The 26,984-nt window shown below is 52.6% G+C and overlaps 10 protein-coding genes across 10 annotated transcripts; 5 read left to right on the top strand and 5 right to left on the bottom strand.

Moving 5' to 3' along the window:
• Window positions 1-2,753: 2,753 nt before the first annotated feature.
• Window positions 2,754-4,532, top strand: VTN31DRAFT_7225 (uncharacterized protein; the record flags this gene model as incomplete). Its single annotated transcript, XM_069407923.1, has 1 exon — window positions 2,754-4,532. One exon carries the CDS (start codon window positions 2,754-2,756, stop codon window positions 4,530-4,532), a length of 1,779 nt encoding a protein of 592 aa, XP_069257723.1.
• Window positions 4,533-5,528: 996 nt separating this feature from the next.
• VTN31DRAFT_7224 (uncharacterized protein) lies at window positions 5,529-7,760 on the top strand (the record flags this gene model as incomplete). The annotated part of the gene is made up of 5 exons (XM_069407922.1): window positions 5,529-5,598; window positions 5,665-5,775; window positions 5,835-6,128; window positions 6,195-7,135; window positions 7,188-7,760. The coding sequence occupies 5 exons, from the start codon at window positions 5,529-5,531 to the stop codon at window positions 7,758-7,760; spliced, it is 1,989 nt and encodes a 662-aa protein (XP_069257722.1).
• A 608-nt stretch (window positions 7,761-8,368) lies between these two features.
• On the top strand, window positions 8,369-10,414 carry VTN31DRAFT_7223 (uncharacterized protein; the record flags this gene model as incomplete). Its single annotated transcript, XM_069407921.1, has 2 exons — window positions 8,369-8,539; window positions 8,603-10,414. 2 exons carry the CDS (start codon window positions 8,369-8,371, stop codon window positions 10,412-10,414), a joined length of 1,983 nt encoding a protein of 660 aa, XP_069257721.1.
• Window positions 10,415-10,528: 114 nt separating this feature from the next.
• Window positions 10,529-12,766, bottom strand: VTN31DRAFT_7222 (uncharacterized protein; the record flags this gene model as incomplete). Its single annotated transcript, XM_069407920.1, has 4 exons — window positions 10,529-12,134; window positions 12,197-12,295; window positions 12,361-12,536; window positions 12,620-12,766. The coding sequence occupies 4 exons, from the start codon at window positions 12,764-12,766 to the stop codon at window positions 10,529-10,531; spliced, it is 2,028 nt and encodes a 675-aa protein (XP_069257720.1).
• A 643-nt stretch (window positions 12,767-13,409) lies between these two features.
• VTN31DRAFT_7221 (uncharacterized protein) lies at window positions 13,410-14,355 on the bottom strand (the record flags this gene model as incomplete). Its single annotated transcript, XM_069407919.1, has 3 exons — window positions 13,410-13,801; window positions 13,891-14,137; window positions 14,242-14,355. 3 exons carry the CDS (start codon window positions 14,353-14,355, stop codon window positions 13,410-13,412), a joined length of 753 nt encoding a protein of 250 aa, XP_069257719.1.
• A 366-nt stretch (window positions 14,356-14,721) lies between these two features.
• On the bottom strand, window positions 14,722-16,665 carry VTN31DRAFT_7220 (uncharacterized protein; the record flags this gene model as incomplete). The annotated part of the gene is made up of 1 exon (XM_069407918.1): window positions 14,722-16,665. One exon carries the CDS (start codon window positions 16,663-16,665, stop codon window positions 14,722-14,724), a length of 1,944 nt encoding a protein of 647 aa, XP_069257718.1.
• A 230-nt stretch (window positions 16,666-16,895) lies between these two features.
• Window positions 16,896-18,146, top strand: VTN31DRAFT_7219 (uncharacterized protein; the record flags this gene model as incomplete). The annotated part of the gene is made up of 3 exons (XM_069407916.1): window positions 16,896-17,169; window positions 17,222-17,692; window positions 17,746-18,146. The coding sequence occupies 3 exons, from the start codon at window positions 16,896-16,898 to the stop codon at window positions 18,144-18,146; spliced, it is 1,146 nt and encodes a 381-aa protein (XP_069257717.1).
• Window positions 18,147-21,392: 3,246 nt separating this feature from the next.
• Window positions 21,393-23,084, bottom strand: VTN31DRAFT_7218 (uncharacterized protein; the record flags this gene model as incomplete). The annotated part of the gene is made up of 1 exon (XM_069407915.1): window positions 21,393-23,084. One exon carries the CDS (start codon window positions 23,082-23,084, stop codon window positions 21,393-21,395), a length of 1,692 nt encoding a protein of 563 aa, XP_069257716.1.
• Window positions 23,085-23,571: 487 nt separating this feature from the next.
• Window positions 23,572-24,453, bottom strand: VTN31DRAFT_7217 (uncharacterized protein; the record flags this gene model as incomplete). Its single annotated transcript, XM_069407914.1, has 1 exon — window positions 23,572-24,453. One exon carries the CDS (start codon window positions 24,451-24,453, stop codon window positions 23,572-23,574), a length of 882 nt encoding a protein of 293 aa, XP_069257715.1.
• Window positions 24,454-25,100: 647 nt separating this feature from the next.
• VTN31DRAFT_7216 (uncharacterized protein) lies at window positions 25,101-26,727 on the top strand (the record flags this gene model as incomplete). The annotated part of the gene is made up of 3 exons (XM_069407913.1): window positions 25,101-25,164; window positions 25,215-25,605; window positions 25,665-26,727. 3 exons carry the CDS (start codon window positions 25,101-25,103, stop codon window positions 26,725-26,727), a joined length of 1,518 nt encoding a protein of 505 aa, XP_069257714.1.
• Between the last annotated feature and the right edge of the window lie 257 nt (window positions 26,728-26,984).

Raw genomic sequence — 26,984 nt, 5'->3', positions numbered from 1 at the left:
TGCTGACAAAGGGGTTCTCATCCCATTCCATTTCAATTCCCTTGCAAAGCCCTAATCCCCTAGTCGTACGGGCAGTACCTCTGGTAATGTCCAGATTCTCCACAGCTGATGCACAGACCTTCGCGTCTCCTTCGGTAATACTCATCCTGGGACAACCTGGTCGCTCGGCTTTTGGACCTCTTCGCTATCCGGTTGCTGCCCATGGACCCAGTTAATGTGCTGCGGGCACCCGGAGATGGGTGTCGCCGCTTGGGACTTTGGCCGACCAAGGCAGCCCTCATGGCAGCCCGTCGATCAGTAGATCGACGAAGTCTGGAGATAATCTCTTCGTAAGTGGGCTCTTTTCCTTGGACCCTCAAAGGGATTGTGATATCGAAAAGCTCCGAGCTGATGGCTTCATCGAGAAACATAATTTTCATGTCATCCGACGAATGGCAGTAACTTGACTCATGCAGCGTTCTGTCAAAGTCTGCCAGGAAGTCCCGGGGCTGACGGTCTCCCTGTTGCATGTCCCTGATCTTATTGTCTGCCCGCAGCTCTCGCGCGAAGTCCGCAAAATGTTTGTCTAGCTGTTGGGAAAAAAATTCTCCACGGTAAATACCTCCTCGTGATCGCAATAGGCATCTATCCAGGGCCGAATGGTCGTAGCGGCCTTACCCGCAAGACAGAAAAATCCGTAGAACACACGGCTCCGCTCCGGCCCAATGGCAGGACCGTCGATTTCTAGCTTCGCCTTGAGCCTTGTCCGAAACAGTGGATACAGTTCGTTATTCTCATCGGTGTATGAGTAGGGAGGCACCCTGGGCAAGACTTCCCTCGCCGGCCTGACGAAGGGTCACAGTTGCTGACACGGTATCAAATGTCAGCAATTTTCTGGGCAAAACTCGGCGTATGCCCTGTGTTGCTTGCTCCCTGACGTACATAACTGCCGTTCGTTCTGTTCCGTCATCTTTACCAGCCACTGGGAAGACTGCTGTAGAGTGACTGGGCCTTCTGCAGGGCTGTCTGTGGTTATGTTGATCGTTTCACTTGTATCCCTTCAAGAAAAAATTTGCAGCTTTCTCTTGCTAAGTACTCAATATTGGTTCTTGGTACGGAGTACCTACTCCGTAGAGGTAGAAAGAATTGGGCTTGGGACCCATGCATAACTGAATGAAGAACCTGAATTTTCAATTGATCTTTGGGCTTGGACTACTCGTAGGCTAGTCTGGCCCGTGCTTGATCTTGAGCACAGCCACATCAGATCGGCTAGGCGCAACAAGCTTCTATCGCCAGCTCGCCATGAGGGAACCTGACGCTGTTTACACTTTCGCGCTCGGGACTATGTGTGAACTGGGTTGAGACTCAGTGAGGAGGCACCCTAGGCAAAATTTCCCTCGCCCGTCTGATGAAGGGGGACACAGTTGCTGACATGATGTATGTCATGACGAGAGGTGTTCCTGCACTGCTTGCTTCTTGACGGAGGTGCTCCGTACTTACTCAAGTACTTACATACCTACATTGTCACCAACCATTGGGACTGCTGCGCAGTGGTCGGGCCGTCTAGAGGAGGGAGAGTCTGTGTTGTTGTCGTTGGCTTAAAGACTGCTTGTTCGATGGTCCTAGGGTGCGATCGTCGCGTCCTCCGTCGCGTTGTTCGTGGTTTTGATGTCAACGATTCTTGTACTTTCGTCTGTCGGACCGTCCAGGACTATGGGAAACCTGTTTGGGGAGAGATCTAGGAGCAGGGTCCGATGAAAGTGCCGACTCAGAATTGAGATTGGAAAGCAATTTCTCCGTTTGGGATACTGAGTACCAACGCCTGAGCAATAATACTTTAGAGAACTCGCCTTGGTGAACAAGAAGGGAAGCTCCAGTTGAGATTGCCAGGCAGCTCAAATTCAGAAATCCCATGCACGTGAATAATTTTGTGGAAGATTTAGGTTAGTTATTGAGCACCGCCATACAACGCCACAACTTGGCCCACTGAGGCTCTCGTCCCTCGCCACGATCGATTCCGTCTGGTTGGATTCGGATGAATATACAGTACGTAACCTGTTTCTGAACCCAGAAGTTGGAGAAAATAAATCAACACTAGAACCATCAGGGCTAGTATCAAGGCTAGTTAGTGAATGATGCGTTTTTGCCAGATCTCTTCACTTCCTTGCTCCCAATCCAATAAGATTCCAGAGTCGGAACCTCGTGGAATTCGACAAATTGGAGTGCCCGGCTCGTCAGATTTCGTTTCCGGCCGAAGCCGTGCAGATTTGTGATGGCTCAGATGATAAACATCGCTTTTGGCCTGCTGAGTCCAGGATACTTGTGATTTATCACTTTTTTCGTGCTTCCTGTCCCCTGGAATTGGGAACCCCCCCCCCTTGTTCCTGTTTCCGGGGTCAACCACAGATATAATCATTAAAGTCCTCTGGAATGCCTGGATCTGCTGTTCGTAACTGGATGGTTTGTCTCGAGTCCTCTGTAGGACTGGAGAACGATTTGTTCTGGACTCTTGTCCAGATAAGTTACTTACGTCAGTACTTACCTATCGGCTCCACTACGACTTCAAGGTGAGCCATTTCGACCTTCTTCAAGTCCTAAATACTTACGAGTCCAGCACCGGCCTTTGTTTTGGCAATTCGAAGACACCATTCCGCTGATAACTAGTTCAACACAACCCGTATTCCTGGCCAGTTTGACTGCGTGCATGGTCGCGGCACCATCGTCCCTCGAGCGAATAAAGCTCAACTAGAACTTGCTCAGAATACGCGCCCAGAATGTCGCGCAACTCCTGGAAGGGTTACTCCTTGAAGGGCCTGGCCTTCGGTAAGAAGGGCCTTGATAAGGCCTGGAACACCATTGATAAATTAGGAGCACCCGTCAACCGCATGTCGAATCGACTCGGAGCGGAAGCCTTTTGGCCGACAACTCTGGATAAGGAAAGCGAAAAGGCTGCTCGGATTCTGCGAAGCTTCTGCAAAGACGGTTTCTACAACGACGTCGACGCTGGGGAAGTCAAGCCCGAAGAGGCAGATCAGAACCAGAAGATTGATAAACCGCGGGGAAAGCAGCGCGTTCTAGCCAAGATCCCGTCCGAAGTCATCAAACAAGCGAAGGGACTGGCTATCTGCACCACCATGCGCGCTGGTTTGTGGTTGAGCGGTTCTGGAGGAAGCGGGGTCCTGCTGGCTCGGATACCGGAAACGGGGGAATGGAGTCCTCCGTCTGGCATCATGCTGCACACGGCTGCTTTAGGGTTCCTGGCCGGCGTTGACATTTATGACTGCGTCATCGTTATCAACACCTACGAGGCGTTAGAAGGGTTCAAAGGAGTCCGTGCCACATTAGGCGGCAAGCTCAGTGTGAGCGCCGGCCCAGTGGGAGTGGGTGGCGTCATGGACACCGAGGTCCATAAACGCCAGGCGCCCATCTGGGCGTATCTGAAGAGCCGCGGTCTCTATGCCGGAATTTCAGTAGACGGTACCATCGTTAGCGAACGGTCAGATGAGAATGAGCGATTCTATGGCAAAAAGGTTGGGGCACATGATATCCTGACGGGCAAAGTACAGCATCCTCCGGAGTCCGTCCGCGTGCTCCTCGAAACTGTCAAGGCGGCTCAAGGCGACAAGGATGTCGACGAGAGTCTACTCCCAGCTGCTGGCGAAGAAGTGCCCGGTGACGCCGTGGTGGCCTCCCCTCATTCGCGCGATTCCTTTGGCATCCCATCCGTCGATGATCCCGATCCATATGGAGTACGAGCGTTGGAAGAACAGGGTCTCTTCATTCGCGAAGCTGGCACACACTCTCGACCGAGTAGCGATGCCTTTGAGTTTCGACCAGCGCCGACCAGCCCGTTGTATCACGTGTTTGCAAAGAAGAGCCAGGAATCGTCGCCGCAGGCGAGTTGGCGGGGGAGCGTCCAGAGCATTAAAAGCTACACGAGCGTTGACCGCGGGACGCAGACGGATGACATGGCGCCGTATGCACCGTCTTTGATGTCCGACGCTTCGACTCGAAGCACGCGAGACGTCGCAACCTCACCTCCCGATGAAAGCTTGCTGAGCACACCGGATACTTCACAACCCGACACTTCACACGGCCACCACGACATGGAGGCCGACTTTGAGCAGGAGAACTTTGAGATCCATGACGCGAGCAACGCGACAATTACAAAGACCGAAGTCGTTCACAATGGGGCCTCGACAACTCAAGAGGACAAATCGCCTCCAGCAAATTTCTCCCGACCCCGTCTGGTGACCATTCCCAAACGTGTTCCACCAGCGCTTCCTCCTCGAAATCCAAACGGCAAACATGACTCGATTTCAACGCAAGACTCGATTGCTCTGATGTCGCCATCACCCACCAGCTCGACACATCCGGTGATTCGCGCCTCACTGGACTCGGAGCGAAGCGTGAGTATGCCGGAATTGATGGAAGAGGGTTCTGAAGAAAAGGCGTACTTGTCGGTGACAGAGGAGTTCCACTCCTCGCCTTCTTCGCCCATTCTTGAAGGGCAGTCTTCCGTGAGACCGGCGACGAGCAGCCAAACTGCTTGAAGCAGAGCTCCGATTGATGTTCTGTTGAATTTGTACTTATACTGCTATTTCCCGGCGGGGTTTTTTGATTGGGTGTCTTTTTCTTTGATTTGGACAAGGCATTGCGGGGGGAACTATCAGATTCAGAACTTATATTTCAGATACCATGGAAGCATTGGGTTTATCGGTCTAGGGTTTCTCTAGGAAGATACGGTATGAATTAGAATGATAATCATCACGCTGCTCATTTTTGCTACTCATACTAGAGGACCTGCTCATCTCACACAGCTCTCGGAAAGTCTGCCTACTTGCTTCGGAAGTGCCATGCCTTACCTACAGTACTACTAACTATCTACAGTGGAACTTCTGTTCAACCGATTGAGAGGAAAACTAATCTGCAGTTATGGATGGAGATGATCCGAATAGTACGGTCATGGACATTCTCAACACGTGCCTGTCTGTCTGTGCCTGGCATTTGCAGCTCGGATACCACTCCCGGGAGACTGGGTCACGTGATATGGTGCCTGAAGTGGTGCCTGAGATGGATCTCGTGTTCCCCCACAGAGCTGATCCACATGGTCCAATCATGGCAAGCCGAATTTGTGGGCCGCATGTGCTGCCTAGAGATCGGCGGCTTTGGACCGGACACGCAGCAGCTGAGGTTCGGAGCTTGGAGGAGCAGAGAAGCGCTCCATGTCGGAGAAATGGGGGAGGAGGAGAATGAGAGAGCTCAACAGGCAACTTTCGCGGAGTTCGCAATTCGCAGGGTTATGTACTCCGTAATGAAGGATTTACAGGGCTCTGAATCCCAGCATTGCCTCGATGATTGATTTCATGAACTTCAGTTCTCTCACAGCATCAATTGAGTGAGAATATTGACAATTGTGCCCTTCTGGATGAGAGATAGTATTTGTTCCTCGTAAGGGGTACTACTATTGTGTTTGCATTGTCAACACGAGACTTTCTGCGTCCTCATTCTCTCTTCTGAATCAGTCTTACTTGCAATTTCGCAACAAAATGCCCTCAAAGTGCCTCGAAGGCCTGGTGGTGGCTGTGAGTGGCAACCACGGGACCTTCTACAAGCATGGTGAGTGAAGACGTGGCGTCTCAGCGAGACTTCGCAATGGTTCTGTATTGACTTCAGTTTGTTCAGGCGTCATCAAAGGAATGGTGGAAGCGAACAATGGTGTTTTCAGTGACGACGCCGAGGGATGCACCCATCTGATCACCACGCAAAATGAAATCACCAAGCAAACAGCCAAGGGTGAGTATAAGCCGGTTCGAGGAGGTTGATGACATGTCCGGCTGACCGATTCCACCCAGTCAAGCGGGCTCGAGAGAACAACGGCCATCTCGTCAATCTCGATTGGCTCCTCCACTCAATCAATAACTCGAGGAAAGAAGATGAAGCCAATTATGGTTTCAACCTCCCCGGGTCTCAAACCAACAAGCCCAATTCCAATTCCGGGACTCGATCCTCCAAGAGGCGTGCGGGACCAGAGACGAACGGCAACAGCGCCGAGGAACCCCCCGCCAAAAAACAGCGCGAGAGTCAGACGCCATCCACCAGCAACAACAAACCTGTCAACGTTCCGGTGGACGAGCATTGCCCGAAAGGTAGGTGGGAGAAGTTCTCTGTACATATGCGCACGGGACTTCAGGATTGATAGTGATCTATAACAGGCGAGTTCGAGGTTTATATTGACCCGGATGGCGTGATCTGGGATGCCACCCTCAACCAAACGAGCTCTCAGGCGAACAGCAACAAGTTCTATCGCATTCAGTTGCTCAAGGATCAGAAGAAAGGGACCTACAGAACATGGACTCGCTGGGGCCGTGTTGGTGAAGTTGGCCAGAGTGCCATGTTGGGAAAGGGGGAGCTGGATGAAGCGAAGCGTCTTTTCGAGAAGAAATTCAAAGACAAGTCCGGTCTCAAATGGGAGAATCGCTTGAATCCTCCCTTGCGCTCGAGATATGCCTTCATTGAACGATCGTACGAAGAGGCAGAGGAGAAGCCGAAGCAAAACGGGGAATCGGAAACGCAGGACAACAAAAACGGCGGCATAGACGACTACGAGCCTCCAAAGAGCAATCTTCCGCAGCCGGTGCAGGATCTCATCAACTTCATTTTCAATCCAAGCACCTTCTCCCGCGCTTTGTCGGATATGTCCTATGACGCCAACAAGCTGCCCCTGGGCAATCTGAGCAAGCGGACTCTGACGACTGGATTCGAGATACTGAAGGAACTAGCCGAGCTAATCAATGATCCGTCCCTGGCGACGTCTAAACACAAACTGTCGTACCGTCAAGCTGCGGGCAGCCTCAGCGATCGGTACTATACGATCATCCCGCACGCGTTTGGGCGATTGCGCCCGCCGATCATTGACAGCATGGACATGATCAAGCGGGAAGTGAAGCTGCTCGAAAGCCTTTCTGACATGGAAATCGCCCACGAGATTATCAAAGAATCCTACATGAAGGACGGCGAAAGTGTGGTTGACAAGCAGTACAAGGGACTTGGCATGAAGGAAATGACCCCCTTGTCTCCAGACTCCACGGAATTCAAGGAGTTGGAAGCCTACCTCAAAGGCAGCCAAGGTCACACCCATTCCGTCCGCTATCAGGTACGTGCTCCCCAACGAGCGCTTTTATGACTGGCAACTCACAGTCATGCAGGTTATCAACATCTTCCGCATCGAGCGGAATGGGGAAGAAGATCGTTTCTCCAGCAAGTACGGGAATCTCAAGGAAAGCGATCGGCGTCTGTTGTGGCATGGCTCGCGGAGCACCAATTACGGTGGCATCCTCAGCCAGGGTCTGCGGATTGCTCCACCGGAGGCGCCCGTCACGGGTTACATGTTCGACAAGGGTGTCTACTTTGCCGACATGTCCAGCAAGTCGGCCAACTACTGTCATTCCAGCATCAGCGGAAACATCGGTCTCCTTCTGCTCTGCGAGGTCGAACTGGGGAAACCGATGTTGGAGCAAGTCGACGCCAACTACAACGCTTCGCAGACGGCCAAGGAAAAGGGCTGCCTCTCCACTAAGGGGCTGGGGAAGACCGAACCCGAGGCCTGGAAGGATGCTGGCGTTGTGCATCCCAGTCTGAAGGGTGTCATGATGCCGGACATGGCGGATGCGCGGAAGAAAGAGAATCCAGACCGGTATCTGCAGTACAACGAGTACATCGTCTACGATGTGGCGCAGATCCGGCAGCGGTATCTGCTTCAAGTGCGTATGAAATACTAGAGATCCTGGATTTGCTGGTCAAATGCAGAATGTCATGTTTGATGGGTTTAGAGCAAAGGTGTACGGCGTTTCTGGGAATTTATTGGGGGATGGCATCATTTGTAGCTTCAATCCTATACCCGTAATTCAATTCCGGCAGGATGAAATTTCTCATCGGTCCAGGATTCGTCGACAGGTACGGTGTTGGGATGGAATCATTGTAGCTTCGATTGCCGATGGATTGTTGTTGACCGACTACTCGTAGGCCTCCCCGCCGATCGGCCAAATCCGTCATCAGCCTGGTTTGTCCCTGCAACCCCCTGGTGGACAATGAATCGCTAACGATCAAGACCAATGAGAAAAAATTGAACACGCACCCAAACATGGGTACTTCGGATCCGAATATCCGACTGGAGGTAAAGTTCGTTCATGGCAGTTGATCCAATAAAGAATCGGACCTTGTGAAGGGCTTTTGGCAGAGCTTGGTCGCCGAATCGGTTCTAGCGATCGACATTGCTGCATACAACAATCCATGCATTGCGCCGAAGACGGGGTTGACATTGGAACCGAGGCTATAATGATTATGATGCGACGTCCTCCTCATTCGAGGAGTTCTTCTTCTTCTTTTTATGGTCACCACTAGTAGCAAGGAGCTTGCTGTGTGCAAAATGAGGTCCTTGGTGACTGCTGTGCCCTTGCTGGTAGCGACAGCGTCAGCTCGATATTTTCCCCCCTCTCCTGAGGGGATCACAGTAGTCAAATCCAATGTGACTGATGGGGTATACATATCATACAAGGAGGTAAGTTATCCGTTGATACTATCATTATTGACCCCGCAACATTGTGCTGAACAGTATGATCAGCCGGGAATATGTGAGACCACTCTCGGGGTCAAGTCCTACGCTGGATACATCCACCTGCCGCCTCATTCCCTGGGCTCCGTCAACCTGGACCAGGCCTACGACATCAACCTGTTCTTTTATTTCTTCGAGTCCCGCCATGACCCGGCCAACTCGCCGACCACCATCTGGATGAACGGCGGGCCGGGCTCGTCATCTCTGATCGGGCTGTTCCAAGAGAATGGCCCTTGCATCATCAACGAGGACTCGAATTCAACCAGTCTGAACCCGTGGTCGTGGAACAACTATGCCAATGTGCTGTACATTGACCAGCCCGTGCAGACGGGCTTCAGCTACGACTACTTGCAGAACGGCACTCGCAATCTTCTCACTGGGGAGACAAAAGTCCTCGAAGATGGCGAGGAGATTCCGGAGCAGAACGTGACTTTCCTGGTGGGAACCTTCCCGACCATTGAGGGGACCCATAACACTGCCAATACGACCCAGAACGCGATTCGGTCGTTGTGGGAGCTGCTTCAGGTCTGGTTCAACGAGTTCCCTGAGTACAAGCCGCGCGATGACCGCGTGAGCATCTGGACCGAGTCTTATGGCGGCCGCTACGGCCCGTCCATGGCGGCGTTCTTTGAGCAGCAGAACGAGAAGATCAAGAAGGGTGAAATCAAGGGCGCAGACTATGCGCATTACATCAACCTCGACACGCTGGGCATTATCAACGGATGCGTGGATCTGAAGATCATGGCTCCCTCCTACCCAAAGTTTGCCTACAACAACACCTACGGCATCCAAGCGATCAACCAGTCAACCTACGAGGAGGCCCTCCAGGCATGGAGCAAGCCCAACGGCTGTAAGGAACACCTCGAGCGCTGCCACGAGGCCGCCGCAAAGGGCGACCCGGACATGTACGGCAACAACCCGTTTGTCAACGAGCTGTGCCACGCCGCAACGGAGTGCTGTGAGAATTACGTCGAGGGTCCGTATTTCTACGTCGACCGGGGATTTTACGACATTGCTCACCGAGCCCTGGACCCGTTCCCGTCGAACGCATTCATGGGATTCCTAAGTCAAGACTGGGTGCAGCGGGCGCTGGGAACGCCGCTGAACTGGACCATCAGTATCGACAGCGTGTACCATGCCTTCAAATCGACAGGCGACTATGCCCGGGATGACGTGCTGGGCTACGTCAACGACCTTGCGTACGTGCTGGACCGGGGCATCAAAGTGGCGCTGGTCTACGGTGATCGCGACTACGCCTGCAACTGGATCGGCGGCGAGGACGTCAGCCTGGCGGTGGAGTACAGCCAGGCGGAGAAATTCCGGGCCGCTGGCTATGCGGAGGTGAGGACGAACGAGTCCTACGTCGGCGGCGTGACCCGCCAGTACGGCAACTTTTCCTTCACGCGGGTGTTCCAGGCCGGCCATGAGGTCCCGGCTTACCAGCCGGAAACGTCGTTTGTCATTTTCAACCGCAGTTTGGAAAATCTGGACATCGCGACGGGCAAAGTCTCCACGCTGGAGCACCCGGATTATGCCACCGAGGGACCCAGCGATAGCTGGGGTTGGCTCAATGAGATCCCGGAGAATCCGGAGCCCAAGTGCTATACGCTCGCCCTGACTTCGACGTGCACGGATGAGCATATCGCGGCGATTCTGAACGGAACCGCCATCATCAAGGACTATTATTACGTGGGCGAGGAGAGGAATGATGGCTCTTTCGCTGCGGAAGCTCCATCCTCGAGCTCGTCGAGCCCGAGGAAATTCCCTCGGCGGGTTGATTGGGGAATGAGACGGTCTATTCCGATTTTGCCTGATGAATAAGTATTAATTTCGGGTCTTGCAAAATATAGTACTGCTTCCACCCGCAATAACACCGCCATATGTACATAGATAGGTAGGTAGTGAATGAATTGATTGATATGACAAGTGTATAATTTACCATGTCTCCTGCTTATATCGTCCAGATTTCTCCATCTCGACCAGGTATTTCTCCGCTTCTTCCCTCGCCGCAGCTGGATCACTCGCCGCCGCGTGCTTCTGGAAACACTCAATCAACGCCTCGCGCACAGCCTGCGGCATTCGCCCGGACGAACCACAGATAAACACACTCCCACCTTGATCTTTCAGCAGACGGACGACCGTTTCCGCGTTTTCACGGATGCGGTTCTGCACGTAGACTTTTTGTGTTTGATCTCGCGAGAAAGCCGTCCATACGGTGAGGTTGATCCCGCTGTGGTCGCCGGTCGAAGAAGTGAGTGACTCCCACTCCTCGGCGAAGAAGTAATCCGCGTCGCGGTTCCGGTTGCCAAAGACGAGGATCGTCGGCGCCATCGCCGGTGGTGGCGCCTCCGGGTGTTTTGCGCGGTAGGCCTGCAGCAGGCCGTGTTTCTCCCAGATCATGGCGCGCAGCGGGGCGAGACCTGTCCCCGGGCCGATCAGCAGCGTCGGACCCACGAGTTGTGGCAGAGACGGGTTGAGCCCACCGCGCTGGACTTCGATGCGAAGTTTGCTGCCGGGTCGCAGGACGGAGAGGTAGCGGGTGCAGACGCCTTCGCGCAGCCGCTTGATGACGGTCTGGTACCGGACGATGGCGACGAGGAGTTCGAACCTGGAACCTTCGGCCGCCTTCTTCTTGTCCGGAGCGGTTCGTTTGAGCATTCCTCCCGAAGCGATGCTGAATTGCCGCGGCCGTAGAATGGGAAATACGTTCAGTGCGTGCTGCCACGGGATCTGCACCGTGTCAAACTCTTGTAGCACCTCGATGATGCTCCGCCGTGGGCGTGTCGTGTAGTCCCACAACTCGTCGATGTATTCCGGGTTGGTGAATTCGAGTAGCCGCTCGCGGTGCATGCTGTCGGTCGTGTAGTGCGCGACGCGCGCGAAAAACGAGCGGCGGGGGATCGCGCGGATGTCGAGGCATTCTGTCAACAGCGTACGCAGAGTAAGAGGCGGGGTTTTGGACGACGACGACGACGACGACGGCGATGGCGAGCCCGTATCTGCCAAGTACGGGATCGGGGCCGGAGGGATGCGTGCCGTGGATTTGTTGTTGTTGTTGTCGTCGCGCTGCGGTGCGTGTACTATCCGGATGGGCCTATCGGCAACATCCACCCAGTCCATCAACCGCAGCAGCAGGTCGACATCGTTGGCAAAGTTCTTTGGCAGGATCGATACCATGTCTCCCGGAGAGTACGGGATCGTTTCGGTCGTGGTCAGGCAGATGTGTCGCACATCCTGCCAGTGGGATGCCGGCGTCAGCCGCTTGTTCTGCGTTAGTGTCGCCGTGACCGTTTTGGGGATCGGCCGTGTATCGTTTTCTAGGCGATATAGCTCGGGCGCCTCTCCGGGTTCTAGCAAGCTCGTCGTCACTGGACTCTCTTTGTCCTGCTCGGGAGGCGTCGTTTCCGACGTCTCTTCTAGAACCCATTTTGGCGGTAGCTGCACATCCTCCGGGATGGGTTGTAAACCGGGCGGGAGCGGATATCGATCAAGCAGGTGTTTTCGCAAGTCCGTAACCCATGGCAGAAACGTGCCTTCCAGCCTATTCAGGTCAGCATCCCTTTTTGAATTACAATGAGTTTAAAAAAAAAAAAAAAGACATACCCCTCGGGGTGTTGTTGATCTGCCTCGCCCGCATTGTAGATTTCATTCGCACCGAGCTGGAACAGCCGCTTGCGCAACTTTTTCGCAGCCCAATTGAACCTGGCATATGTAAGCTCTTCACTCCGCACTCCGGCTCAAGGTGAGCGCGCCTGTGTAGAACATACTTGGGATACGAACTATCCCCCAGCCCAAATAACGTAAACTGCACGCCCTGTAAAAATGTCGGCGGCAGCTTTTTCAAGAGCAGTGTCTTCCAAAACGTGCGCGCATTGAGCGGGATATCACCTTGCCCGGTGGTAGAAACGACGAATATAACAAACGAGAATGTTGACAGAGACTCCTAAGCACTCGACCTCACCCATGTCAGAAAATTGACTGTTTCTCTCTATCTCTCCGATTGTTGACGATTCAGTCATTGCATACCGGCTGCACAGCATTCAATTCGGACACTTGCGTCGTGAAGTGTAGCCTTTCGGCCAGGTGGCCGAGTTCATCTGCGACTTCATGCGCGTTGCCGGTTTCGGAGCCGTATGCGATGAGAGCTGTTCGCGGGGTTGCATTGTCGCTCATACTATCTTCTGCCGTCGTTCTGTACCTGCAGAGTCTGATGACAAGGTCGTCAGTCATTAAAACGATTATCGAATGCAGCGAGGTACTTACTACTGCTCCAAGGGTACGGAAGTTAGTAGTAGTAGTAGAGACCAATAATGTAGTAATTTAGGGACTTGAAGTTAGCTTGCCGATCTCGGCAGGGTACCTATCGCAAGCAAGAATGACGTTAAAAATTGGGTGAGCACTCAGCAATTCGTTCGTCACAATCAAAAAATCAGTATGCAGACAAAGAACTAAGACAACTAGATTGAGACCAATTCACTGGATAGTCGGCATCGCTTGGACTTCTTGGAGTTGGGGTGACGTTGGCGATCAAAAATCGGACTGATTGATATGATAACTGGTTTGATCTGATAAGATAACGCTGCCTCGATCACCCGATGGCTGCTTTGCCGGCGGGGCCAATAAAGGTAGGTTATGAATCAGTGCAGCGGTGTTGCGGATAATTGCCGTACCATCAGTCCCTGCAAGGATAGCTTTCAACGGTCAACTGGCATTCACAATGGCAAGTGAACATCTTCGAGAACTCATGCAACCGCTTGATCCAGTCTATATACATGCAACAGGGTATCATCAAAAACAAGATAGTGCCGTGCTTGAATCAAAATGCATCCTCGTCCCCACCACCACCAACGCCATCCGCAAACAAGTCCGCATCCGCGTCGTCATCACCCGCATCAAAGTACTGCTCTGCATTGTAGTCCCCAACCATTTCATCGTCGTCCTCCGAGAAATCGTCGTCACGCAGTTGATCGTCCTCTTCCTCATCCTCGCCGCGTTCTTCGTCATCCTCATCACGGGGCCGTTCTTCGTCTTCGTCTTCATCATCCACACCCCGCCGCCGTTTGGCGAGGCGGTCTTCCTCTTCCTCCTCTTCTTCGAACCCGTGCACTAGTCCCGGAATGCGTACGGGCCCGTCCATTGGCATCGTAGAATCAGGCTTGAAGCCTGGTTGGACGACACGCCATAGCTGGCGAGGGAAAAAACTCAGAACTAATGGTAAGAACCCCGTCAGCAGGAGACTGCGTCAACGGGGAAAAAGAATGACAGCCGAGTAGAGTAGAGAGAGAACGCGCACGTACCATATTCTCTCCCCGTAAGTTTAGGGACCGTTCTCTTCCTTTTCCGATACCGGGAACTATATGACGGCATCCCATGGAACGGGTCAAATTGCGCCCTCTCATGGCTATCATTATCCGCGGCGATGGTTGCCGCGCTCAAAACCGCGTAGTATGGTCCTTCATGGAAACGCTCGCGCAGCGCTCGGTAGCGGTCTACTTGGTCTTGTTCTTTGGGACTGAGTTTATCCGCTTGCGGTATGTCATAGTCCTAGCCACCCGACAACAAAGATCAGTCCTTGGGCCCGACGGATATCTCGAGAGAAGATGGTTCTTGATCTCAAATCGGGCGGGGGTCAAATGGCGATGACGTACAGGAAATAACGGCGTCGGAGCGTTGTCCGGAGCCTCTCCAGGCCCGGCTTTCCAGAAGGAAAGTTCTGATCCCGGTGCTGGTTTTCTTCCAGCTCTTCCTCCGGCTCGAGACATGAGGTTGATCGACGGACTGGAGATTCAGAGGGAGTGATAGAAGGATTGGTCGTTGAAGAACTCCGTACTTTAGTAATGATCACTATGAACTCTCAGAGACGTCACGAGGGAATTTTCACATTTTCGATGTCGATTGAACACGGAACTTTTGAGTTCGAGCAAGCTGGTAACGGTCAGGCTTGCGGAGAGATACAGAAACTTTTTGAGGTCTGTCTCACCGCCTTGAACAAAACTACTGCAGAGGCAGAAGTCAACTAGCAAGGGTTAGGGTTAGGGTTACAACACTTTTTAGCGCTCTACAACCATGATTGCTCGAATGTAAAGGTCTAGGCCTTGATCATTCCGTAAGATAATACAGAGTTCGAATTACGCTCCTAATGTTTCCACTCTGTTTCCCACTTGACTCGCCGGTCCCATTGGTCCCTGTTGAACGCGCTGAGCCAACGTCCGAAGGATATCCTCGGCACTCTCCACTTGAACAGTTGATCCTTTGAGGGCGTCGTGTAGAGCAACCAAGGCGTCGTACTTGGCAGTGGCCACTCGCCAGACATTGCTCTCGGTGTCTCCGGCGCCTCCAGACACAAACTCGTGGTACGACCGCGGCGGTTTGAACAAGTATGGAAGCACCGTTGTCAACGCTGGAGGTGTTAGGAGAGCCCACGGACCAGTAGTTGGCAAAATTCCCTGTGTCGATGACGCCGTTCGACTGAGAAGCTCGTTCTCAGACGGAAGTTTGTAGGGTGAGGACTCGACAGTTCGCTTGGCGTCCTCGTCCGACAATGTCTTCCAGTTTGCGGTGATTACCGCTTTGACCAGGCCGATTCCCGAGAGTGCCACATCTGCAAGTGCCACCATGTCAGCGGCGTTGGCAACATCCTGCCAGAAATTCTGGTGGTCGTTTATAAACGTAAAGTAGAGGATCCGTGCTGCCACAGCTTCTTTGTACGCATCAGTGGGGTTGTTGGTTATGAATTTAGAAATCTCAGTCGGTCCATGAAAAATCCTTGAAAAAGTATTCAGACACTCCCTGCGAGCGACATTTGTAGGGATCGAGTGCAACGGGTTGACATGCGCTGGGGCGTTCAGTAATAGCATTCTCGGTAAAGATCCGAGAACAGTCAACTCTCCAATTGGCGCGCTGTGCTGCATCCACTGGGCCGAAGAGATTTGGAACGATTGGTGAATTCGGGTCAACATCCTGCTCAAGACGTCTCGTGAGGAACTCAGGAGATGATTTGGATAAAGTTGCGCATATTGCGAAACATAAGCCATGACGGGATTGGACAGAAACTGAGCATCAATCGAGTCCATTTGCGACGGATCAAGGAAGTACTCCAACATCTGTTGGTGTAACTTTTGATCGACAAGAAAATCTAGAGCCTGAGACGAATGTACTGACGAGTTCCCAGAATTGAGACCAGGTGCGCCAATCTGGATCAACTCACGGAAGAAATTCAATTGTGTCATGCGCATCAACACGTCGCGGGTGTCAATCATGCGGCAGGCAGCGAAGTGAAGCAGAGAGTCGGTCTCATAGCCAGATTCAATGTCTTGTATTTGCGAAGAGGAGACGAGGTCCCAGCGAAGGGCTCCTGCTTTCACCACAAAATCCATCAGCCGCCCTTGAGCTACTGATTTGTCGCGATTTGACAATTGGCTTGATGTTCCCGTGGCAAGACTGCAATTGGAGTAAAGCAGGCCGTAGACATCCCGATCGGAAAAGATCCTCCGCCACAGCAAACCCTGCCCGGCTGCTTTGTTGCCATCCCCCCCATCTGTCTCTATCCCGCAATGATCCACCTCCAGGAGTGACCACAGAACATCAAACGCGGCTTGACCAACGTCCGTGCTGGAGGTTGTCAGCCATAGCTCCACAAGCGAGGCTACCAGGGCCGAGTTTCCAGCAACGATAGCTGCATCACCTGGCGTTCGACCTGCTTTGCCTAGCAAGGACAAGGCCAGCAAATTGACTGGAGGCGACGGAGCTTTGATGCCTGCAATGAGATCGACTGGCGGCTTGATCGCTTGTAGGTCGGAAAACTCGACAAATGCGGCCGCTCTGATTCCCAATGTTGTGATAGGCGTCGGATCCTCTTGCAGCACCGGCAGAACTTGAGCGATCTGCGACAGAAGCGTTGCGGGAACTGCAGGATCCGTGTTTTCTGTGATTTCAAGCTTCAGCTTTTCGATGGAGACGGTGTCTAGATCCCTCGACGGATCCGCCAAGATCTCGTCGAGGTTCTTTTTGACCGCTGGAAATGAGGATGGGACAGCCATGAGTTCCGGGACTTCTGTCGATGAGCAGCACATCCGAAACTTGAAGCTTCGCGCCGCTTTGTATCAGCATGATTCCAGGCAGCTTTCATTGCGGGGAGCTGAATGCAAACCAAGCAAATACTTCCTTATCAGGTATGTAGACTACATGAACCGCATGACCGCCTTCATGCGATGCCGTTCCGCTGACTCCGATTCTCTTAACCGCGATAAATTGGAACCTTGGATCTGAGCTGCGTCAGGCGATCTCTCCGACTCCATGTAAAATGGCGGACACGCCGCCAAATTCATTAGTTTCGACAAAGCCGTCAGATTCCGGCCTTCATGCCGCCCTCCATCCCCTTGTCCTGCTCACCATTTCCGATCACATCACTAGACATGCCGCACGACAACATCAAGGGCCAGTTGTTGGGGCGCTACTGGGTCAGCATCAAGGGCGAGAGATCAGTTTAGAATATGCGTTTGAATGCCAGACAATACGAGACCAGAACGGGGAGGTTCAGCTCCACGATGCGTGGTTCGAGGAGCGAGTGAGGCAGTGTATGAGAGTTCCTTGAGGTCCGTTGAAGGCAGTTGGCTTACAGATGGACAGTCAAAGATGTACACAAATCCCCGCCATTGGACTTGGTGGGATGGTTCACGGTGACGCCCCCATCCGGTCCAGAAACCGCGCAGCTCGCGATCCACCGCCATATCCTCCGGCAGTATAATGAATCTGCCATATTGCTGGCATTCCATCCATCAGACCTACAATCATCGTCTGCAAGTTCAGGAAAGCTTCCGCTCACAATTTACGAGACTGTCTTTGAAGGTGAAAATGCCGCAGACCCAGAAGGGGCAATGCAAGTGGATGGGGAGGCACAGGGTGTCCACATTCGATTTCGAGAGCTTCCATATTCTGTAGTAACAGGCGACGCGGAAATGATTGGCGTCGACCATGTAGCCCGCGGTGCAGGAAATGCGACGGCGGTGGAAAGGGCGGCGGAGCCAGTGGAGAAGAAAGGAAAGAAGCCGGAAGAAGAAGAGAAAGAAACGGCGACATTGTCACCAGAGGACGAGGAGTGTAAGTCTCGCTCGATTTTACCCAACTTGAACTTACTAACGGTCCCTCCGCAGTGATTGCGAATCTGGAGACACGACTGAACGCAATCAAGACGCTGGAATCCCGCATCCGACTCATCAAATCTTACCTTGAAAGCCTCCCTCCATCCTTCCAAACAGCCGCGTCGTCGGCTGGCCCCGCAAATAGCAAAGTTTCCTACCCTATCCTCCGTAACATCGCCTCCCTCCTCTCCGGCCTTTCCCTGCTTAACCCCCAGGATCCAGAATCCTTTGCCCGAGAGTCCCTAGCACAGGAGAATGACGTCGCGCTCGTCTCGCTTCTTGGCAAGCTAGGCGAGAACATTCAGAGCATGCGGGAACTCGGCAAGAAATCCGCAGTCATTGAGTCGATCCGGCAGTCCACGTCACTACAAGCGGAGCTCCGGGGACGCGAAAGGATGGTCAAGGATGGATGATGGATGAGGACATGGATCTTCCATGAATCTCGTGACGGTCGCAGGTCATGTTTTCTTCGATGGACCAGTAACTTAGACACTTTTTACGTTCAATCAGGCATCTCTTTCAGGATGCTAATCTTTGACTTGGTCCCTATCCAGTACCTTGCCTACACACCCGACATAGGAATTCATTTAGATGGTGGAAGGCTACAACTTTTCCATAGTTCCAGTGCTCAACCAACACGGTGGCTGAACGATGGGCAATCCAGTTCCTTGAATGTGCTAGTTTGGGTGTTGTGGAGCGACCAAGCTTGGGCAAGGAGTAAAAGGGCCCGGGTGTTTATATTCTCAGAAGCAGCACGATGCTCTGGTGTTCTGCGGAAACCATCGAGATTTTTGCGCATTGTGGGCATGTCAAAAATGGATCTGATGCTGGCAGAAAGGCTCGTTCAAACGCCACATGACCAGTCCCTGCTGTTCGTCAAGTTCAGGTTGCTAACAAACCTTTGTGTGATGTTCTACACAGCCTTCTTCCATTCTGTACACACTTGCATTTGAACCCAACCAGGTCCTAGCGCCCCCTCTGTATAATGCACAATGTACCCGGATCCATGACTCCGGATGATGTTTGCATGTTCGCTTTTGAACGGAGCACAGGATTGTTTCTCGTCTCCTTTTTTTGTAGCCACAATAGGCACTGGCAAATATGTCGACCGCATGGATACCCAGATAACCCTCTTTGGATGCGAGTTTGTGTTTCCTGGCACTGATATCACTAACTCCCGGGCTCCAGAAGTCGAGGTGGGAATGGCCATAGATATCGTTCTTTTCTGAAAGTGGGCGATTATGATATGCCATTTGTTGGCCTATTAGCAGACAGATTTCGAAAGCGTCCTTTCGGTCGCCAAAACGTTTTAAGTCCCGGCACTTAGGGTTATTATTAGCTGCCACATTCTTTCCCAGTGACTCTGTTGAATTTAGTTCATTGTTGCCTTAGTGGAATTCAGGGGAAGTAAAAGGACCTTGGACAGGAAGAAAGGAGTGCTGTCCTTGGGTTGTAGCCGGATCATTCTGGAACACGGGAGCTACCTCCCAGACTTTTGCAATCAGCGCCGCAAGGACGATTTTCCTGAGTTCGATAGGATACTCTCCCAAGTTGGCGTCACCGTCGAAGCGCATAAAAGCTTCGCAATCAATCCTCCTCCATGAAGCTTGCAGACTCTGATCTGAGGGATTCTGCTGAAAGGTCTCTCATATAATTTATCTGCAGTCCTAGAAAATGATCATATATTTCGCCCAATAGACTGAAGAATTTGGCATCAGTTGATTCCCTTGTTGCTTTCCTTGATTTAGGTTCGTCGACCACTACGATCTCATTCGTCACCTAGGGCTTGGGTCAGAAAGTGGCACTGACTGTTAAAGGAGAATCAATCCACAAGGCATAGCCATACTGACAGAAGGCGCCATTCCTTCCGCGAGAGTACCTATAGGACAATCACTTTTCTTTTCTAATTTTTCTGTCAGCTTGTTATCCTCGATGTTCTTGCAAGTTGCCTCTATGCCTTTATAGGAAGCAGAGTAACATTCGCATCTCTTGTTTCGGAACGCCTTTTTTCGCATGTTGATGCACTGACTCACCTTGTTTGGCAAACATGCGGACGCTAGAAAAACCCAAAGTGATCATCGGGATCACAGCATCCCCTAGGGGTTCCCATACATCAAAATCAGGAACAGAAATTTCGGGGAAGGGGTGAGTACAAGTATCTTCCGCCGTCTGTCAATCGCGCCTATGGGTGCTGCATTATGATTAATGGACTCTTACCTGCAGGCAGAATGAGTGTCCTCGCATTTGGAATACCTGCGTATTGCATGGGTTATTGTCACTTTGGTGACATTTCATGTTTTCTGGGCTATGCATCTTGTCCGACATGTATCTGAATGTCGATCCATATCCTGAGTTGACATGCCGAATTGTCGCGGATGAAAGAGGAGTTCCATACTCGACAGTAAGAGGACTGACTACTGCGCTGATTCATATACCAGGAGAAATCTAGGGCTCGATGCAGCTAGCGACAACCTAACCCATCCCATACCATTTCTGGGTTTTTGTTGACAGTTTCGCGGCGTGGATCATTGCAAGACCTGAAAATTGTTTCCCGAATAGCCGAGAGGACCATGGAGGCAGGTAAACTGAGTAAGATTTGGAACTCTGCTTCTCGTGAGCAGGACGTTATGCGCTGGGTAGTGGTACAAAAGTGGTGAAAGGGCCCCAAAGCAGCCGCATTATTCACTGGATTGTTATTAAGCGAGCCAGAGGCGTGGAGTGGAAAGAGACTTGTACTATTTGAATTCATCCTGTCTGGTTCGAGGCGGCGCGACTTTACTTAATAGTCTGGATGATTTGGGCTTGTTTTTATGTTGCATAGTACGAAGTAGTAAGTACGAGCATGGCAGTGACTGGATAGGGAGAACCAGAATTCAGCAAACCCGTCAACGTAACGAACGATTCAACCTCTGAAATTCTCCCGCACAATCAAAAGTCCATCTACTTCCACAATGAAACAAACGTCGATAGAGCGACCTTGGGTAATTCTATGCCTGGCACTACCATTCCAAGTCCTTGTAGTCATGAGTTGCACTGTACTGCGTACGAAAATTCACCATCGCAACGAGTTGCAATGGGGGCTATCCGGCTTATTGTAGAATCATCGAAGAGAATTCATGAAGAATGTGAACATACTTCGGAACGGAGAAATTATTTGGCGGTGCTAGTGACTTTGCACCGATCGCCAAGCTTCTCTTGGCGATATTAGCGTCACTGGAAATGTTCCGATTGGTAAACTGTTAAGTAGCTCCAGAGCAAGGGGCCGATCCTCATCAGCGACAGCGAGGGATGCTAAAATTCATGCAACGAAAAAAGATTTGAAGATGTGTTCTTCGGAGTAGTTGATGTCAGGGTGGCGAGGAATGGGTAATTGCCAATATGATCTGTGCTATTTTTCGCTTTCTTATGCTATCCTTCACTCAGGGATCGGGAAGACAATGCAAGGGAATTTATCTATGCCCCTGCGAAGCATTGCCATCTTGTCTGAGTTCGGCAGAGGACTTTTTATAACTACAAGTTTCATTAGTTTCTCCAATTTGCCCATTCGAACCTAAGTATACAGATTTTACTAAGAATCTGCGAGTATAATTACAAACACAACCCCCAGGACCCAAACCTGATGCCCAAACACGAAACGACCCAACATTATCAACTATCCTCTATCGTCGATTCCTCCCGCCACGGCGTCCAGCACGGTTAGGCGGCGGCCTGCTATACTCTGGTCCCCCGTCGACAAACACATCCCCATCTTCAAACGTGATTCGTCGCAGGTCGTCACCACCCCCTCCTCGGCGACGGGCCCGGCCGCGTGCCAACTTGGCAAACTGCGCCAGGCGCTGCTCTGCCACCTCGCGAGAAACGGGCAGGTAGTAGAGTTTTGGCTTCGTTTTTGTAGAGAGGAAGAGTTCGTCGAGCGCTTTGAATCCTTGCTCCACGGTGCGTGGGCGCGAGGATTCACCCTTGGGGCTCGCACGGCGAGCTGCATTCTTCACATCGCCACGCGGCTCTGGGCGACCTGAAGGTCTGGTTCCCGGGCCACGACTCTCGCGTAACTCGGCCACAACGCAGTCGTCTGTTTTCTCGTAGGTAACCTCCCATCGCACTCTCCCTCGATACTTGGACTCGGATTCCTGCTCCGCCCGAATCCATTCCTCGACTTTATCTTCGGGGATGAAGTCGACCCAGAGTGGTTTCCGATCCCGCTCGTCTGGCCACACTCTTCCATGAAGAGCAGTCCGAACCCGCGACGCACCAGACACGTCAGAGAAGCGGGCAAAACAATGGCTACGTATCGCATCGAGGAAGAAATCGGAAAGCAAGTCGGATTCCGCCGGGTCACCATTGCACGATGCAATTGAGATAAGAAAGTCTTTCAGTATGGCAGGCTGAAGAGGTCTCATTAGGTTGCGTACGTAGATAGCCCTGGTCGCCGGGTGCAAAGCTGGCTCAACGCTGCGATTTTCCTCGGCCGGTGTCTGCACCGGCGTTGGGACCCGTTGTCTTTTCTGAGCGGGCTGACGGAGCTCGTTGAATCGAGCGTCTGGTCGAGCCTGTACTGGAGGTGTTGTTCGTTCCTTATCTTGAGGAGGCTCTTGCTTATCTTTCTGTTCCTCTTCCGCGCCTGCGGGTTGGGATTCAGGCTTGGCAAATTCGCCGTGACTCTCGCCTTCTGCAGCTGCAATAGGCTTTTCGATCAGCTCCGAAGCATCCTCGCCGACGTCCTCTTTCATGACAACCCGAGGATCATGATTCTCCGTCCTTGCTTTCTTGATGGTCTCAGCGGAAGGTGCAGGGCTTCCACTTCGTCGTTTTCGCTTGAGCGTATCATCTACCTTCTCTGGCTCTGTTGGCTCTGAGAGATCTTCTGCATCCTCTTTACGCTGAATTGTATCCTCGACAGCCACCTGTCCAGCGTCGAGTTCCCGTTCAGCCGCGATAGTGCCCGCGTTTTCTTTCCCGGAATCTCCTTTCTTCTCAGGTTCTGGTTTCGCGCCGACCTCCTGTTCAGGAGCATTGGCGCCCGTACGTTCTTGTCCAGCATCTTCCTTCTCTTCCTCTGACAAAGTGACCTCGGAACGAGCATCAGCATTGGCCACTTCTGTCTCCTTTCCCTCGTTCCGCGCGTCGTCCTCTACCTCGGGCTCCCGCCCTTGGGTTTTAGAGGCGTCTTGTTCGGCAGGGTCTGGCTCCTTTGACTCTTGCGCTGGAGTGCTCGCTTTCTCGGCCTCCGCATCCAGCTCCACAAGCTTATCGATGAATTCCTGTTTCAACCGCAATCCGGTCTGCGGGATGCCGCGGCGCTTTAGCTCCGCTTTCAGGTCGACGACCTTCCATTTTGTGTAGTCCGGCATGGTGGAGCGCGGGTGATGGATCTCAACGAATGGCGTGCAAACGGGCGCATATGCTCGGAATACAATGCGGATTCCTCGTCGAGAAAGGTCGTTCCATGAACTGTCGGGAGAATTCACGAGTCGCATCACACGCGTCGATGATGTCGTTCCAATAACGCCCTAACCCCAATCAAGCCTAGGGTCTTGGCATAGCGTGGTCTTCCGTACTTCGTACTCGTACGTTGATGCCTTAGGCAAGAAAAATCTAGGGTTAACGGAAGCAAGTGCTTATTGCAACTGTGCCTCTGCATGATTCATTATTATAACGTAGAATGGATCAAACTACAGAACTGTAGTCAATCACCCCAATGATGACGGGGATGAGTGTCCGAAATGCTTCCAGACACATCCATACTCGTAAGTCATACAACCACAGCGACTTGGGCGTTGACGAAAGCTAAGAAATTGACCGATTGCTCAAAGAACGACTGTTTCCCTCGAACCTCCCTCATTCGCCGCAGAAAATGTTGCCGTCTTTGATGAGAAACATGATGTCCTGATCGCTCTTTAGAACTGAGAGCTGCTGGGCACGTGGAATTCCCAGGTGTAGTCGTCGGCGCAGACGAGGCTCGACGCCGGCATTAACCAGGTATTGTGCCACCCACATATGGCCATGCATTATGGCGCCACATAAGGCCAACAGTCCGGCTCGCGTTTTCAGCGTTTTGGACTGCTTGTTCGCCGCAACCAACATGATGAGAATCGTCGGGTCTCCGGATTTGCAGTAGGTGATCGCCGCATGCTTCAAAGTGTCCGGGCGGTCACTGCGAGCTCCGTACCCGAGAAGCAGTTCCACGAATGCGGCATGGTTACTGGCCACTGCATAGTCCAGAGCGGTCACGCTCGTCGCGCCAATTTCCGCGGATACAGGAGCGCCGTATTCACACAGCAGTTTCGCGATCTTGAACTGGCCGTAACGGGCCGCCACATGCAAAGGCGTGTGTTTTGCATCGTCCACGGAGAAGATATCAGCGCCCTTTTTGAGTAACCGATGCACCATTTTGTAGCGGCCCAGTTCAACCGCGAGGTGCAGCAGGGTCGTCTTCTGGAGAGTTGTGTCACCCGATGCATCCCCGCACCCTACCGTGTCCAACTGGTTGACGTCGCTGCATCGTCCAAGTAGTTTCCGAAATGCGCAGAAGTTGTTACAAATGATCGTCCTGGCAAGATACCCGACGCAGTTGACTTGTTGCACACGCCTATAGAGTGTCTTGCCCGCTAGAACCCGCAGGAAGTGGGATGAAGTCCTTGCCCAGGTAATATGGCTGTCTATGTCGAGGTTCTCAGCGATCAGAAGAAGGATCTCAACGGGAAGGGCCTCCAGAGACATGGGAATGAAGAAACCGGTCCTAAACATGTAGAATGGCTTGAGATAAACGAGAGACAGTGTGGGTGCTTCTAGATCACTAAGTACTAAGTAAATACTCTATGCTTTGGGAGGATATGCTGGTCATGGCCCGATTGTTCTTAGAAGACATTAACGGCCGCTGGATTCCGGCCTCGAAGGCTCCAAGGGGCAGAGCGCCAGGGTCGCAGGCCAGGAAAGAGCCGCTGTGGGTGTGCTCCTGCTTTGTTGAGAGCCCAGGGTTCAGGGTTCAGAAATCACATGATCAATTCGCTTCTCTGCCTCCTCTGGGATGAGGGAGCTCTGCCGGAGCAGCAGTTGGATTGGAGACGTAGATCTGGGGTTCCTGGATGAGCTGCCTGAATCGTGCCTCAGGCACAAAATACTGAAATTCTACGCAAAGTGCCATATTTGGTTAGAACGAATCATCACCGCCTGCTTTTTGCAGCGAAATGATGCAATCGTCCTCTGCAGTGATTGGCCCATTCGAGGCTCCATGAAGGACTCTGGGAAGAGAGCAGAAAATTTCCCCGCTACCATGGCATGGCCGTCTTCCACCCTGATCCCTCTTCTCATTGATGATCGAGCCGCTGGAATAGCTTGCTCCTGATCGGAGGTGACCATTGTTCGCCATGAGCGAGAAAGACGGCGTCAGGTCCGGCGCCAGCGCTGAGACTGCTCCCAAATACAAATACCGTCAGTAGTACCTCCCCAAGTCCTGCTGGACCAGCGACTAAATCCCGTAGAGAGAATCACATCGCAGCCGGAAAATCCATTCTCGAAGCTGATCCGCGACCAAGAGATTGCCATCATCCCATCGTTTACGCTTGAGTCCGGAGTGACTTTGTACAACGTTCCCGTCGCATATACCACAAGAGGGAAGCTGTCTCCCACCGGGGATAATGCACTGGTCATTTGTCACGCCTTGAGTGGCAGCGCGGATGTGGCAGATTGGTGGGGTCCCTTGCTAGGAGGTCCTGGGCATGCGTTCGATGTCACGCGGTTTTTCGTCGTGTGCCTGAACAGTCTGGGAAGCCCGTATGGATCGGCAAGCGCAATGACCTACAAAGATGGTGATCCCGCAAAGGGCCGGTACGGGCCGGAATTTCCCTTGACGACCATCCGGGACGATGTAAGGTATGTTCCTGCGTCTTGAAACCCTTTGGAGTGACGAAACGGACTGCTGACTTGAAAAGAATTCACAAGCTTGTCCTAGACGACCTCGGCGTGAAGCAGATTGCTGCCGTTGTCGGCGGCTCCATGGGAGGCATGCTCACCCTGGAGTATGCTTACTTTGGCAAGGACTATGTCCGTGCTATCGTTCCCATTGCGACTTCAGCCCGTCATTCCGCCTGGTGTATCAGCTGGGGTGAAGCGCAACGACAGGCTATCTACAGTGATCCAAAGTACGAGGATGGCTACTACTCGTTCGAGGATCCGCCGGCAACCGGGCTCGGCGCGGCTCGGATGTCGGCTCTCCTAACTTATCGGAGTCGGAACTCTTTCGAGTCGCGCTTCGGCCGGAACGTGCCGGATCCATCTAAACACAAGAAGGTTAATGGCACGCCACGATTGCCGACCCCTCCGAACGAGCATTGGGCTGTTCACAACGAGGGACACAAGAGTACAAGGTCCCACCCCTCGAGCACACCCGGCTCACCGCAACCGAAATCTCCATCGGAAGTTACCTTTACCGATCCCCAATTCAACGGCACCATGCAGTTCACCGCCCCAGCTTCACCCGCCTCGTCCACCAATGCGCCGGCCTCGAAACCCATCACGACGTACTTTTCTGCGCAGTCATATCTCCGTTACCAGGGCGAGAAGTTCGTGAAGCGGTTCGACAGCAACTGTTACATCTCAATCACTCGTAAGCTTGATACTCATGATGTCTCGCGCAACCGCGTGGATCCGAAATCCCCAACTCCGGTCAAGGACGCTCTATCGCAAATCAAGCAACCGGCTCTCGTAATGGGTATCGAAAGCGATGGATTATTCACCTTCGAGGAGCAGAAGGAGCTTGCTGCTGGTATCCCCGATTCACGGCTGAAGAAGATCGACAGCCCCGAAGGTCACGATGCGTTCTTGCTCCAGTTCGAGCAGGTCAATCGATATATCCTGGAATTCTTCTGGGAGGTGCTACCAGACATTATGTCCACGTCCGACGGAGCTGGCAAGGCGGAGCCTGCCACTGTCGGCCAGCTCACCAAAAGTAGCACCTTTGGCGAAGCAGAAGTTGAAGATCTCACTGCCTGGTAGCCGCCATGTGTTGGATCGATAATCCGTCGCCTTGATCCTTGAAGCCGGAGTGGTGTCTTCCGGTCGAATGGCGTCAGGGAGCCATTGCGAGCTCAGCCATCTCGCAAGAAAGCTCCAACTCGTGACGATTTGGTATATCGACGAGAGCAGACGAGCATCCAACTGTCTCGTGTCCCCGTGCTCTCTACATCCACCCTGAGGAAAGCATCCAACTGCTTTCCGTTTTCGACGCGACGGACCGGGTCCGAGTGTCACTA

The sequence above is a fragment of the Thermomyces dupontii genome (assembly GCF_041956625.1).
Source record: "Thermomyces dupontii strain NRRL 2155 unplaced genomic scaffold VTN31scaffold_9, whole genome shotgun sequence".
NCBI lineage: Eukaryota > Fungi > Ascomycota > Eurotiomycetes > Eurotiales > Trichocomaceae > Thermomyces > Thermomyces dupontii.
The sequence above is the reverse complement of the archived record's forward strand: the minus strand, read 5'-3'. Positions and strand labels throughout refer to the sequence as shown.